A 16,094-nucleotide genomic window follows, 5' to 3' on the forward strand; every position below is an offset into this window, starting at 1 on the left:
GAAAAACTGAGAAATCGAAATATAGGAAAATCGTAAAATTCAAAAATTCAAAATTTAAAAAATCGGAAAGTTCAAAAATCGAAAAATCCAGAAATCGAGATATCTCAAAGTCGTGAAGTCGACACACAGAAAACACGACAAAATCGAAAAAATTGAAAAATCGAAAATTCAAGAAATCAAAAAATTAAAATTGATTCAATCAAAAAATAAAAAACTGAAAAATCAAGAAATCGAAAAATTGGGAAATCGAGAAATCGAAACGTCGAAAAATCGAGAAATTAACATAACAAAAAATCGAAAAATCAAAAATTTTAAAATTCAGTATCGAAAAGTCGAAAAATGGAAAAATCAAAATGTCGAAAAATCGTGAAATCGAAACATCCTAAAATTTAAAATGCAAAAATAGAATAATTGAAAAATTTTAAAATCCAGAAATCGAGACATGGAAAATTCGAGAAATCGATTGCAATAATCAATCAAAAATCCGAAAATCTAAATTTAATTTTATCAAAAAATTGAAACGAATAAATAAATCGAAAAATTAACAAATCGAAAAACCGAAACAGCCAAAAAATTGAAAAACCAAAAATATTAAAAACTGAAAAATGGAAGTCAAGAAAATGATAAATTGAAATTTTCCAAAGCTAAAATATAGAAAAGATGAAAAATCGAAAAACCTAGTTAAGAAATAAAAAAATCGAAAAAATGAGAAATCGTAAGGTCGAACAGTGGAAAAGTGGAAAAATCGTAAATTCGAAAATGAAAAAATCGAAAAATTAAAGAAAACAAAATTGAAAGATACCACTGAAACATTGGGAAATCGAAAAACTGAACAATCAAGATTGGTTGAAACTGTAATTCGTATTCCATACCATGTGAAGTGAACGCCGTACTTTACAAATTAGACTACTAGATTCCCATTAATGGATTATTTCAATATTTAATTATTTTAAGACAATGTCAACAGCAAACAATCCAAAAAAGTAAAAACATTTTACTAAAACAAAACGTATATTTAACAAATATTGCACGAGTTTTGTGAAATAAAGTCACAACTTCTATAGGGGAAGAATAAAAAAATTTCCACTTTTCACAAATTTTTAACAAATCTCCAACGAATGCATTTTCTCTTCATGTATTTTCAAATACCACTTCATTTTACTTTTATACGAACACGACTTACACTCATACCATTTAACCTCCGGCCCATCCAAATGCCTCGAATGTACATGCTTTTTCAAATTACACTTATCCTTAGCTTTATACAAACACATCTCGCAATTGTGCCATTTAATATCCTGCTTACGCACGTGCCGCGAATTCACATGCCTTTTTAAATCCGACGGCGTCTTAGCTTTGTACGCACACTCCTTACACTCGTGCCATTTAATATCCTGTTCTTTCAAATGCCGCGCATTTATGTGATTTTTCAAATGCGAATTAGTTTTAGTCCTGTAGGGGCAATCCCTACACTCGTACCATTTAACATCGCCGTCGTCCAAATGCTGTACCATAACGTGTTTCTTCAAGTCCGAGTTCTTCTTGGCACGGTATTGGCACTGGTCACACTCGTACCATTTAATATCTTTCTCGTCCAAGTGCCGCATTATGATGTGTCTGTTCAGCGACGACCGGTGTTTGGCTTTAAACGGACACTCTTTACACACGTGCCATTTAACATCGGTGTCTAGATGCTGCGAGTTGATGTGGCTTTTTAAATTGTAGACGAGTTTGGTTTTGTATGAACAACTCTGGCACTGGTGCCATTTAATATTAGTTTCGTCTAGGTGCTGCAAATTCACGTGTTTTTTCAAATCCGCGTGCCGTTTGGCTTTGTACGGACAGTCCTGGCACTGGTGCCATTTAATGTCTTTTTCGTCTGAGTGCCGCTCGCTCATGTGGCGGTTCAGCGACGATTTGCGCTTGGCTTTGAATGAACACTTGGCACACTTGTACCATTTAACGTGGTCTTTATCCAAATGGCGACAGTTAATGTGGCTTTTTAAGTTACACATTAGTTTAGCTTTGTATGGACAATACTCACACTGGTGCCATTTGACGTTGTGGCTTTTCAACTGGACGCTGTCTTCGCTTCTGAAACATGCCACGGTGTGCCGGAACCACTTCATGGCAACGTGAGTTTCGTATGTGCACTTCTCACAGGTGTACCACTGGATTTGGCACTTGAGTTTTTTGAGCTGGGTGTGTTTTCGGGTGATGTGTCTCTTGAGGAAGATAGTGAGTTTGGTGGAAAAGTCGCAGAATTTGCACCAGAAGGTCTCGATGTTGCTATTTTCACAATTGAAGGGGGCGGGAGATGGGGGGCGGCGTTCGACGTGGCTGGACATGAGTTATGGGTTCAGTTATCCATAAATAACATTGTGATTTATCTACAAATGGGATTTTAGTGTAGATTAAGTGGTAGAGGAAGGACTCACTTCATGTTGATGCAAAATCACCCACATTTTTTTATTTGTTAGTAAAGTGGTGACATAACCTCAAACGTCGGACGCTCGAGTGCCACAAAAGTGGCTTCGTTGTTTATACTGAGCGACCAAAGTGCTGCAAAAAGGCGATTTTTGAAAATTCTGCAACAGTCTCGTACAAATCGGCTTTTAAATTGGTTTTGAATGCACGTAAAAATATTAAAAACAAAGGTTTTGAGGTTATGTATACACCTGTGTATGTAGGGTTGCCTACCCGGGAAAAATATTTGCGGTAACGTTTATGAGTTTAAAAACAGGTTTAAAATCAAATTCAAATTCTCCAAATCCTCGAAACACAAAATCTACAAATCTTCAAATCATTAGTTCCGCAAAATACTCAAAGAATTTTTTGGGGGGTTTGATGATTTATTATTGTGATTTGAATATTTGGAGGATTTGAGGATTTCGAGGATTGGTGATTTGAGAATGAGGTTTTGAAGACTTAATAACATGAGGGTTTTGAGGATTTGGAGTTTAGAGGATTTGACGATTTTGAGGATTTGGTGTTATGAGAATTTGATGGTTTCCGGATTTTGAGGATTTTGTGATTTCAAGGACTTGATCATTTGAGATTTGAGGATTTGGTGATTTGCAAATTTTGAAGATTTGAGGGTTTCGGGGATTTGAAAGATTCGGTGATTTGAGAATTTTTAGAATTTGGCGATTTGAGGATCGAGAATTTCGATGATTTGATGTTGTGAAGATTTGGCGTTTTCAGAATTTCGAGGATTGGTGATTTGAGGATATGAAGATTTGAAGGATTTGGTAATTTGACGATTTTCAGGATTCGATGATTTGGGGATCTGATGATTGAAGATTTAAAGATTTTGTTTGGAGGATTTTGATGATTTGATGTTGTGAGGATTTGGCGTTTTGAAAATTTTGAGGATTTTGAGGATTTGAGAATTTCGAGGATTGGTCATTTGACGATACGAGGATTTGAAAGTTTTGGTGATTCTAAGGATTTGATAAATGGACGATTTTCAGGATTTTTAGGATTTGGTGATTTGACGATTTTGAGGGTTTGGTGATTTGACGATTTTGATGATTTGCTGCTTTCGTTATTTTGAAGATTTTAGGGTCTGGTGATTTAAGTATTTTGATGATTTTGTTTGGAGGAGTTGGTAATTTTCAGATTTTGAGGATTTGGGGATTTTGACGATTTGAAGAATTTGAGGATTTGGTATTTTAAGGACTTTGTGTTTTGGAGATTTGAAGAATTTGAGCATTTGGAGTTTCGAGGATTTTAATAATATAAAGATATCAGGATTTGAAGGATTTTATGTTTTGAGGATTTTGAAGATTGGAGATTTGAAGATATGATATGAGGATTTTGAAAGGGTTTTGGGATTCTAAGGATTTGGTAATTTAAGGTTAATTGAGGGTTTGGTGATTTGAGAATTTGGTGATTTGAGGGTTTTTGGTGATTTGCTCATTTGGAGATTTTGGAGATTTGAAGATCTGGTGATTTGAGGACCTTGAAGATTTGATGATTTTGTTTTGAGGAGTTTATGATTTGCGAACTTTGAGAATTTCGAAGTTTTTTGATTTGAGTATATGAGGGTTTGAAAGTTTTGGGAATTCTAAATATTTGGTAATTTGACGATTTTCAGGATTTTTAGGATTTGGTGATTTGACGAGTTTTAGGATTTCACGATTTGAAGATCCGAGGATTTTGATTTGATGTTGTGAGGATTTGGCGTTTTGAAGATTTTGAGGGTTTGATGATTTGAATATTTGGAGGATTTGAAAATTTCGAAGATTTGAAGGTTTTGGGGATTCTAAGGATTTGATAATTTGATGATTTTCAGTACTTCTAGGATTTGAGGATTTGATAATTTTGGGGGTTTGATGATTTGAAAATTTTAATGATTTGCTGATTTTGGGATTTTGAAGAATTGCGGATCTGGTGATTTGAAGGTTTTGTTTAGAGGAGTTGGTGATTTGCGGATTTTGAGGATTTGAAAAATTTGAGGATTTGGTATTTTGGGGATTTTGTGTTTTGAGGATTTGAAGATTTGACTTGAGGATTTGAGGATTTTGAAGATATAAGGATTTTAAAGATTGGACGATTTGAGAATCCGAGGATTTTGACGATTTGATCTTGTGAGGAATTGGCGTTTTAAATATTTTGAGGATTTGGTGATTGGAAAATTTGGAGAATTTGAGAATTTCGAGGAGTGGTGATTTGAGGATATGAGGATTTGAAGGTTTTGGAGATTCTAAGGATTTGATAATTTGACGATTTTCAGGATTTTTAGGATTCAGTGATTTGAGGATTATGAGCGTTTAGTGAGGATTTGATGATTTTGTTTGGAGGAGTTGGTGATTTGCGGATTTTGAGTATTTCGGCATTTTGAGTATTTGAAGAATTTGAGGATTTGGTATTTTAAGGATTTTGTTTTGAGTATTTGAAATTTTGAAGATTTGGTGACCTCAGGGTTTTGGGGATTGGAAGAATTTGAGTATTTGGGGTTTCGAGGATTTTAGTAATATGAAGATTTGAGGATTTGAAGATTTGAATATTTGGAGGATTTGAGAATTTCGAGGATTTGGCGATTTTAGGTGAGGGATTTGAGGATTTGGTGTTTGGAATGTTTTAAGGGATTGAGGATTTTGTGTTCTGAGTTTCTGAATTTTTTAATTTAGAGATTTTAAGGAGTTGAGATTTAAAGGATTTGGTAAGTTGAGGATTTTTAGGATTAGACGATTTGAGGATCCGAGGATTTTGATGATTTGATGTGAGGATTTGGTGGTTTGAGTATTTTGCGGAACCAATGATTTGAGAATCTGAAATTTTTGACGATTTTGTGATTTGAAGATTTTGATGATTTGCTGATTTGGGTATTTTGCAGATATGCGGATTTTAAGAATTTGAATAATTGGAGAATTTGAGAATTTCGAGGATTTGGTGATTTGTAGATTTTGACGAGTTGAGGGTTTCGAAAATTTTAAGGATTTGGTGATTTGAGGATTTGACGATTTGAGGATCCGAGGATTTTGATGATTTGATGTGAGGATTTGGTAGTTTGAGTATTGTGCGGAATTAATGACTTAAGAATCTGAGATTTTTGACGATTTTGTGATTTGAAGATTTTGATGATTTGCTGATTTGATGATTTGATGATTCTGAGAATTTGATAATTTTGAGGATTTGCTGTTTTGAACATTTGGAGATTTACGGATTTTGAAGATATGAGGATCTGAAAGGGTTTTGGGGATTCTAAGAATTTGCTAATTTGACAAATTTCAGGATTTTTAGGATTTGGTGATTTGCGAATTTTGATGATTTACTGATTTCGGGATTTTGATAATTTGAGGATCTTGTGATTTGAGAGTTTTGGGGATTTGAGGAGTTCGTAATCTGCGGATTTGGGAATTTAAGGATTTGTAGATTTTGAGGATACGAAGATTTTGTTGTTCGAGGATTTGGTGATTTGAAGGTTTTAAGGGATTGAGGATTGTCTGTTCAGAACTTTTTAAGTGTTTTGATTTGAAGATTTTAAGGAGTTGAGACTTTCGGAGATTTAAAGGATTTGGTAATTTGAGGATTTTTAGGATTAGACGATTTGAAGATCCGAGGATTTTGAAGATTTGATGTAAGGATTTGGTGGTTTGAACTACTAGTAAGGCCCCTTTAGAACACAACACGTTTTTAATGCTTTTAGCCTGGCTTTCAGAGTAACTTTTAAAAAGTTAATTTTTTTTAAGGAAATTGCCCGGTTTTTCAAAATCACCCTTTTTTAAAAAGTCAAAATTTTAAGAAATATATCCTGTTTTATCAAACGTGAATATAGTTTCGGCCAAGAAAAGTTACCATTTAAAAACACTTAAAATTCATCTTTTTCCCCTGTTTTTCTGTTGGGCCATTTCAGCACAAGTGAATACGATTTTGTCCAAACAAATTTCCCTTTCAAAAACACTCAAAATTAGAAATCTTGTTTTGTTTTAGTTTCAAAATATGTTTTTGCGTGAATTGTTGTAGCGATTTTGTTGTGTTTTCATGTTTTTGTTTTGTCGCTTTGGTGTGGATTGGGCATTACAGTTCGTTTTTTTATTAAAGATGCATTAATATGGCAACCTCCTTAAAAATAACAGTGGCAACATGGCTAGGGTACTTTTTTTTAAAGAACTTACTAAAGTTTGGTTAGGTTAAACAATTTGGATGCCGTCATTATATTGTTAAACTGACAAATGTTGATGACAATCAGTTATGCCAATTACCATATAATTATCTATAGTAAGATAATTTTGTATTAGACAACATAAAACAATTTTTCCTCGATCATTGATAATACTTATATTTTTTATCTGTTTATTTAGCGCAACGGACAACGATTTGCCGAACACAGAACAAAGACTACCGAATAAAGAAGTTTGCTACATTAATAACATATGCAACACAGTATACACATCTTAAAGTATGTGTTTAAATTTTAACTTGTTGGCAAAACTGAGTCACTATTTCTGCATTTGTATTTGTGTGTCAATAGCAAGATATAACCAGAGAACATAGAGAAGCGACATAGAGGCTGATTTTGCAAAACCACCCTTATTGACATTGGAGTCCTCAACCGCCAAAGGCAAGCGCCAAATTTAAATTGTCGATGCCAATAAAAACCTTGCTTCAGTATAATTGTAATTGAAGTGAAGGAAACAGTGAGCAGCTTGTAATATTCTGGTAAATCTAGTGACATTTTGTCGAAAATAAAATGCGTCGTTAAAAATATTATGACATTTCTTCTAAATAGCATGGCCGACTAGTATAAAGATTATGGCGTGTCCAAGAGGTACGATACGTGTTGCCATCTATTAATAATTACAGTTAATAATTTAGCAAAATTTTAATTTGACTTGACATTATGGGACTTCAAAACGTGTAATGGTGGTTTGTTTCGGTATGAATGCGTTTGTGCCTTTCAAAAGGTGTTAATAATTCTTTTGTCGTTTTTGAATTATTAATAGATGGCAGCACGTAATGTACCTTTGACATTCCTGTGGACAGGCCATAATCTTTATACTAGTCGGCCATGCTAAATAGTTACTTTTATCACAGTATACATACAGTAGAGACAGCTCGTCAAATATTGGAACAACGTGTCCTTACCTAACCGTTTTGATTAGGCGGGATTTTTGAAACGAAGTGGAATATTGGTTGCCTAAATTACAAATACAGCTCGTCCGTAAAACAATGTAAAAGGAATTGATATAAATATCGAATTGAATGAATCCAATTTTTGGAGTGTGGTACGAAGACTACGAAAAAATAGCATTTTGAACAATAAAAAAGAATTGTACTTATATTTATTTTATTCATTAATAAAAGTCTATCACTTTACCAAGTTAATTTCAACATAAACATATCAACTACCTATTTTGTCAATGCCTTCAATTTTCGCCAAGTGTGAACCGTTTGAAGAGTCAGAAAGTGAACGCTGTCGTTTTCATCTTCCCTGGGAAAAGTACTTTGATGTTTTTGGTTGAATTTTTGTTGTTAGTTAAATTAGTGAAGTGATTCTGAGAACCTTTTCATAGTAACATGGACTACAGTGGTAGATCACGTCGTGATTGCAGGCACAATGAAAAAACCTGCTTCAGGGGCTTCTTTAAATTTCCCTCGGAATCTGTAAGATAAGAAATAGAAAGAAGTATATTATTCTATAATCAATAAAAAATTATTTGGTACGCAATTTTTACAGCACAGTGAAAATTCCAATAGTTGTAATGATTTAGGATCTATTTTACTAGCAATTGAATCTAAAGAAAGTAACCAGTGTCAAATTATTAATACAGTTTTAAGCTGAACAACTTTTGCACATAAATCTGTGGAAGTAAATATGACAGACTACAGACACCTGGACATAGGGGAACAAAATTCTTTAAGTTATGTGTGTGGATACTTAATGAAGAAATGCTTGATGAAATATACCTGTGAAACATGTAGTTATTTTGCCATTGCACGTAATGTCATCATATATGATAAACTTCTCTGTCACTTCAACGCCTTTGATGATGTATGATTGTATTGGATGCAACTGTTGTACAATTCTGTTAAAAAGTACACACACACGTTACGATCTTGCAGTTAAAAATTTGCGATCGTGATGACAACATGTCTGACGAAATGACGAAAATGTACTTTTATAGCTGCTCTCACGGTTTGAATAACATACACTGTCGAGTCATGTCCACACATGATCAAATTTCCATCCAATACAACACGATTGTACTGCTGCAGACAGACTTGTTCACCAACCGTCCACATCCAACCGATTTGCTTGATCGCATACACAGACGTTCAAGACACTTCAATTTCGTCATATCCAAAACAATTGTACTGCGGCGTTGGAACGTGAGTAGCGAGCTTAAGATGCTACATGAAGCATCCACCTTTTATGTTGCAGCCCTAGAAAAACGATTTGCTTCCACAAGATTATTTATTCTATTTATTTGTTCGAACGCGCATTTTCTATTCAGTAAAAATAATAAATTACAGTTACAACCTTAGATCATATAATAAATAGATACCACCATGCCGTGTTCTTTCCCTAGCAGAGCCTGTGACGACATCCTCCTGTCACACATCTCTCTCGTGCATGGAGGGATTACAATGAAGCTATCCTTGCCTGATCACTATTTGAATTTTGCGCGCCTAAATTTTAGGAAGTATGTCTGAACTAACTTCGTACGAAAGATGTTGACAGCTTGATTTTATAAATAATTCACAGTAGATAATGAAACGAATACTAAATTATTGGGCAGCAATTGTGATCCTTTATGATTACATCACTTAAAATAGGATCTTTGTTCTAAATTCTAAAATTGTTTTTTGTACAACAACTCGAAAGAGAGGTTAGAAGAAACATCTGTCAAAAGCGATTTGTTGGGCTGGTGCGGTACAAGGATGGAAGTGAAATAGACATATACAGATGAAATGCATATAACAAAGATGAAGATGTGGTGATCACACAAGGATAGCATTATACTACTCCCCTTGACGTAGAAAACGACAACAGATAGCTTCATGTCTAGTCACAGCTTTCAGTTTGAGTATTGGTATCTATTTATTATATGATCTAAGGTTACAACATTAAATGCTAAACACATAAAATGTCAAATTTGAAGCACAATGTTGACATGGTGGTAATTTTTTTTTAGTAACAAGGTTTGCCACTACAGTTTCAAGCCAAAATTCAAGGTCATGTCCTTACCCAACGGTCGATTATTGTTGTTCTGGTCCGTTACGTGTATTTCTTATGGGGCTTTCAAAAGCTGTCCTTACTGTATGATATTCTGTGGTTGCACTCTGCTGTTAATTCCAGTTCTCATTTACTTAGCCGTTTGATTAATAAATCGTTAATTGTATTTATGGAATCAAGTGAAAATTAAATTCAGTGATTACCTATCACCCGGTGATCCAGCGCGTCCCCACCTATAATCGTGACGTAGCCCGACAGAAATCCGCTGTCTACTGATAAAACAGCAAAAATGGTATGTTCTTTTCTTTTTAATGTTTTTAGGAAAATGTGTTTTGTCTTTCGAATAGATTATCCACGATGAGCGTTTTAGAAGGGTTAACCATACGTTGTGAAGGGCAAGCTGAAGTGGAAGTTTGGATTACCAGGGGGTAGCAAGTTAAATTAGCGACCTTGAACCATAACAATAGTTGTTGTTCGCATTCAGAGAGGGCAGTCAATATAAATTGTGATAGAAATCTATTTTGTAATAAAATGAAATAAATATTTTAAAAGCAAAATTGTTAAATTTTATATATTGATTGTGTATTCTTGTACATTAAGCGTTTATTATTATTATTTCCTTAATAATCAAAGCCTTTTTGATTAGATGAGAAATAGTGAAACAGTTATTTTTAATTTGCGCTATTGGCAGCCATGTTGCACGCTCTTTTAAATTTGAATTACATTGTTGCAAAAAAAATCAGTATTTTAGTTTGGCTTTTCGATTTGTTAATTGTGTGCTATAAAGCTGCCGTTTTCACTGGTCTTGAGAAATTTTGTTTTAATAATTCAAAAATGGAGAAGGTAAGCGTTAAAATTAGTTTTAAGCATATATTTAACATGGAAAATGAAACATTTATAGGGTTCTTATCAATACCGAAAAAAATGTGCAGTTACTGGTTGTGGAAAGTGTTTTCAGACAGATCCTACAGTAAAATACTTTACATTTCCAAGGAATAAAGAACTTTTTAAGAAGTTTTTAAGATAGAATAATCGAGAAAACTATTAATTAATTTGATTTTCTATAGTAATAGTAGAATATTTTGACACCTTTTTTTGTGCTCTTTTATATACTTTTTAGATACATCTGTCTTACGACTGTTATTTTTATTTAATAAATTGTTTTGAACCTAGGCTTTGTTTTTTTATTGCTATGTCAAGAAGAAAATACTTTAGTTTTAGTACTTTACTATAATTTTTTACAGCTGTTTAATGCAGCAGTAGTGAAAACAAAATAAAATTTAAGAACAAAAATGGGCAGATGTTTTAAATCTGCGCGCTCTTAATATTAGTTCCAATTCGCAACGTCAGTTGGCGTGGAGTCTCGATATTTTACACTGAGTTGCGTCTCTGGATTGCGGTTTTGAAACGCGCGATCGCAATTGATGCTGCCGACCCCTACTACAATGGATGATTTTTTTATAAAGACACGGTAGCGGTACAGGAACTTGAAGGTCCAGAATTACGCCTTGAAGTATCCCTCAACCGTGAGATAAGAAAATTTGTTGTCAAATTTGGATCCCCAATAGTGAAGTTTAAGTTCCTAAGATTAATGACTCTGAGGTAAGAAAAATTTTTCTACTATTTAATTTATAACAGTCATAAGGGTTTCACAAGGAAAAATAATTTATTAATAAACAAAATAAATGTGAATTTAAAGTAGTAACTATTATAGTACGATATAATAAAAAAAAAACCTCGTCTAGTCATCCATGGATTTTTTTTTTCTAAATTATGGTGGCAATAGTGTGGTTTTCCATTAAGCGACATTATTTTGAGTATTTGCTTTAGTGCTATTCTTGTTTATGTTGTTTTTAATTAAATAATTTGGGAACGTTTGCAGGTTCGTTTATTATAACGTACACAACGTACATAACCTCAAATTAAAAACTGTCATTGTGACAAACAGCGCAGGTAGCGCCAACATATATATATTTTTAAAGAATTCCATGGCCCTCTAGACGAGGTTTTTTCTCGATAATACGGTACTAAAGATAACATTTTGCGTTTGTTATAATCCACGCAATATATATATTTTTTTCTAGACACGACGATGGGTTCCCGGCGCCGTTGCCCTCACCGGCATCGTCGATCACACCATCGCCGCCCTCATCAAAGTCTTCGATGAATTAAATTTATATTATGTAACTAAAAATAAATAATTAAGTAAAGTTTGTTGGAATTTTATAATTATTTATTATAGGAACCACCATGAAGACTTTGCCTGAATTTGTTTGGCCAAAATCATATTATTTTAAGACCCACCACTGACCCGGAAATGACCGGCATTCAGGCAAGACTTCTATCATTACGGGTACTAAGACCAAGTAATGATATGCATTGATTAGATTAACAGAACAACTTTCGAGATTCTAGAATTACAGCATACAAATTAGTCTGCTATTATTCTCTAATCTCACCCCATCCCCAAAAGTCCAGCGTAACTACCGACCATTTATCCGCGCATCACATGAAAAGTGACCTACACTACTCTGACCTACTGGTGCTAATCTAATCTGACTGACATGATCAGACTGTTCAAGAAACTTACGAACAATATGACATGTTCCTAACAAAACAGCTTTTTGAATTTTGACAATTATTGAATCATTCATTATTATTATTATTATTATTATTATTATTATTATTAGTATACTGCCCCTACAGACGAATCCAATTACTTATATTATTAAATTATTCATATGTGTGCTGAAGTGGCCTAACAAAAAACCAGTAAAAAGGCGAATTTTAACTTTTAACAAAGGTACGATGTGTTCTGAAGGGGTTTACTAGTAAAAAAGTCTTTAATACAGGGCAAGATTTCTAATTTTGAGTGCTTTTGAAAGGGAAATTCGTTTGGACAAAATCGAATTTAATTGTGCTGAAATGGCCCAACAGAAAAACAGGGGAAAAAGATGAATTTTAAGTGTTTTTAAATGGTAACTTTTATTGGCCGAACTATATTCACGTTTGATAAAACAGGATATATTTCTTAAAATTTTGACTTTTTAAAAAAGGGTGATTTTGAAAAACCGGGCAATTTCTTTAAAAAAATTTAACTTTTTAAAAGTTACTCTGAAAACCAGGCTAAAAGCATTAAAAACGTGTTGTGTTCTAAAGGGGCCTTACTAGTAGTTCAAACCACCAAATCCTCAAATCGTCTGATACTAAAAATCCTCAAATTACCAAATCCTTTAAATCTCCGAAAGTCTCAACTCCTTAAAATCTCCAAATCAAAACACTCAAAAGTTCAGAACAGAAAATCCGCAATCCCTTAAAACCTTCAAATCACCAAATCCTCGAACAACAAAATCTTCGTATCCTCAAAATCTACAAATTCTTAAATTCCCAAATCGGCAAATTACGAACTCCTCAAAACAAAATCGTCAAATCCCCAAAACTCTGAAATCACAAGATCTTCAAATCTCTAAAATCCCCAAATCAGTAAATCATCAAAATTCGCAAATCACCAAATCCTGAAATTTGTCAAATTAGCAAACTCTTAAAATCCCCAAAACCCTTTCAGATCCTCATATCTTCAAAATCCGTAAATCTCCAAATGTTCAAAACAGCAAATCCTCAAGATCATCAAATTCTCAAAATCCTCAAATCAGCAAATCATCAAAATCTTCAAATCACAAAATCGTCAAAAATCTCAGATTCTTAAGTCATTAATTCCGCACAATACTCAAACTACCAAATCCTCACATCAAATCATCAAAATCCTCGGATCCTCAAATCCTCAAATCACCAAAGGATTTGGTATTTTGGGGATTGTGTGTTTTGAGGATTTGAGGATTTTAAATCAAAAACTTGGAAAATCTAAAATTTACAAAGTCCAAAACTTGAAAAATCGAAAAATTGGAAAACCAAAAAATCGAAAAATCAAAAGCAGAGATCGAAAAATCTAAAAATTGAGAAATCGAAAAGTCGAGAAATCGGAACATCGAAAAATCAAATAATCAAAACCTTATTATTATATAAAACATCGAAAAGTCAAATAATCGAGACAGAAAAATCGAATAATCGCGACATCGAAAAATCGAGAATTAGAAAAATTGAAAATTTAATTTAATCGAAAAACGAGAAATCGAAAAGTTGAAACTTTGAAAAGCCGAGAAATCGAAAAATCAATCGGAAAGTCCAAAAATCGAAAATTTAATTCAATCGAAGAATCGAAATATTGAATAATCGAAAAAATCATAAATCGAGAGATCGAAAAACTAAGAAGTCGAAATGTCGAAAAATCCAAAAATCGAGATATCTTAAAGTCGTAAAGTCGAAACACTGAAAATCCAACAAAATCGAAAAAATTTAAACATCGAAAAATTGGAAAATCGAGAAATTGACATATTATCAAAAAATTGAAAAATAAAAAATTTGAAAAATCAAAATTTCGAAAAGTCAAAAAATGGAGAAATCAAAATGTCGAAAAATGGTGAAATCGAAAAATTCAAAAATGGAATAATTGAAAAATTAAAAAATCCAGAAATCGAGACATCGAAAATTCGTACTCGAGAAATCGAAACATTGAAAATTCGAGAAATCGGTTGCAATCATCGAAAAATCCGCAAATCGAGAAATCCAAATATTGAAAAGGAAAATAGAAGAGTTGAGAAATCGATATCGAAAAATTGAGAAACCGATATTGAAAAACCGAAAATTCGGAGAATCGAAAATTTAATTTAATCGCAACATCGACACTCGAAAAATTCAAATAAAAAGAAGTCAAAAAATCGAGATTTGTTGAACTGAAGAATTAAAATATCCAAAAATAGGAAATCGAAAAATCACAAAAACAGAAAATTGAGAAATCAAAAGAACAAGAACGAAAAATTGGGAGAAATAGAAAAATCTAAAATCTAAAAAGTGAAAAACTGGAAAATCAAAAATCGAGAAATCGAAAAACTGGAAAATCGAAAAGTTGCAAAATCGTGAAATCGAAATATCGAACACTCCGAGAAATTGAGATATCGAATAATCGAATAATTGGAAAATGAAAAAGTCGACAAATTGAGAAATTCAAAAGTTGGAAAATCGAATCGTCGAAAAGTGGAAAAATTGAAAATTTAATTTGATCGAAAAATTGAAACGTAGAAAAATGGAGAAATCGAAAAATTAAAAAATCGAAAAACCGAAACAGCAAAAAAATCGAAAAATTGAAAAACCCAAAATTTTAAAAACTGAAAAATTGAAGTCAAGAATACGATAAATTGAAATTTTCCAAAGCTGAAGTATAGAAAAAATAAAAAATCGATAAACCTAGTTATGAAATAACTAGATCATCAAATTCTCAAAATCCTCAAATCAGCAAATCATCAAAATCTTCAAATCACAAAATCGTCAAAAATCTCAGATTCTTAAGTCATTAATTCCGCACAATACTCAAACTACCAAATCCTCACATCAAATCATCAAAATCCTCGGATCCTCAAATCGTCAAATCCTCAAATCACCAAAGGATTTGGTATTTTGGGGATTTTGTGTTTTGAGGATTTAAAGATTTGACTTGGGGATTTGAGGATTTTGAATACATGAGGATTTTAAGGATTGGACGATTTGAGAATCCGAGGATTTTGATGATTTAATGTGAGGAGTTGTGTTTTGAAGATTTTGAAGATTTGGTGATTTAAATATTTGGAGCATTTGCAAATTTCAAAGACTAGTGATTTGAGGATATGAGGATTTGAAGGTTTTGGGGATTCTACGGATTTGGTAATTTCACGATTTTCAGAATTTTTTGGATTTGGGTATTTTGAGGATTCATATAAAGGATTTTAAGGATTTGATTATTTGGAGGATTTGAGAATTTCGAGGATTTGGCGATTTTAGGTTACGGACTTTGAGGATTTGGTGTTTTGAGGGTTTTAAGGGATTAAGGATTCTGTGTTCTGATCATTTGAGTATTTTGAGGGTTTGGTGATTTGGAGATTTTGAAAACTTGAGAGTTTCGGAAATTTTAAGGATATGATGATTTGAGGATTTTTAAGATTTGACGTTTTGAGGATCTGAGGATTTTGATGATTTGATCTTGTGAGGATTTGGCGTTTTAAATATTTTGAGGATTTGATGATTGGAAAATTTGGAGGATTTGAGAATTTCGAGGATTGGTGATTTGAGGATATGAGGATTTGAAGATTTTGGAGATTCTAAGGAAGATTTGAGGATTTTGAGCGTTTAGTGAGGATTTGATGATTTTGTTTGGAGGAGTTGGTGATTTGCGGATTTTGAGTATTTAGGCATTTTGAGTATTTGAAGAATTTGAGGATTTGGTATTTTAAGGATTTTGTTTTGAGTATTTGAAATTTTGAAGATTTGGTGACCTCAGGGTTTTGGGGATTGGAAGAATTTGAGTATTTGGGGTTTCGAG

The 16,094-nt window shown here is 33.0% G+C and overlaps 1 protein-coding gene and 2 long non-coding RNA genes across 3 annotated transcripts; 1 reads left to right on the plus strand and 2 right to left on the minus strand.

Annotated features, from left to right (window-relative positions):
* Positions 1-1,008: 1,008 nt before the first annotated feature.
* LOC135140644 (zinc finger Y-chromosomal protein-like) lies at positions 1,009-2,691 on the minus strand. Its single transcript, XM_064071282.1, has 2 exons — positions 2,439-2,691; positions 1,009-2,390 (listed from the first exon to the last, which is right to left on the minus strand). Exon 2 carries the CDS (start codon positions 2,346-2,348, stop codon positions 1,101-1,103), a length of 1,248 nt encoding a protein of 415 aa, XP_063927352.1. The 5' UTR covers positions 2,349-2,390; positions 2,439-2,691; the 3' UTR covers positions 1,009-1,100.
* A 5,087-nt stretch (positions 2,692-7,778) lies between these two features.
* Positions 7,779-9,832, minus strand: LOC135140648 (uncharacterized). Its single transcript, XR_010282273.1, has 2 exons — positions 8,416-9,832; positions 7,779-8,110 (listed from the first exon to the last, which is right to left on the minus strand). It is a non-coding gene; the product is annotated as an uncharacterized LOC135140648 (long non-coding RNA).
* Positions 9,833-11,076: 1,244 nt separating this feature from the next.
* LOC135140647 (uncharacterized) lies at positions 11,077-11,895 on the plus strand. The gene is made up of 2 exons (XR_010282272.1): positions 11,077-11,287; positions 11,770-11,895. It is a non-coding gene; the product is annotated as an uncharacterized LOC135140647 (long non-coding RNA).
* The last annotated feature ends 4,199 nt before the right edge of the window (positions 11,896-16,094 follow it).

The sequence above is a fragment of the Zophobas morio genome, unplaced genomic scaffold (assembly GCF_036711695.1).
Source record: "Zophobas morio isolate AGI-343-1 ecotype UQ-CSIRO unplaced genomic scaffold, CSIRO_AGI_Zmor_V1 ptg000040l, whole genome shotgun sequence".
NCBI lineage: Eukaryota > Metazoa > Arthropoda > Insecta > Coleoptera > Tenebrionidae > Zophobas > Zophobas morio.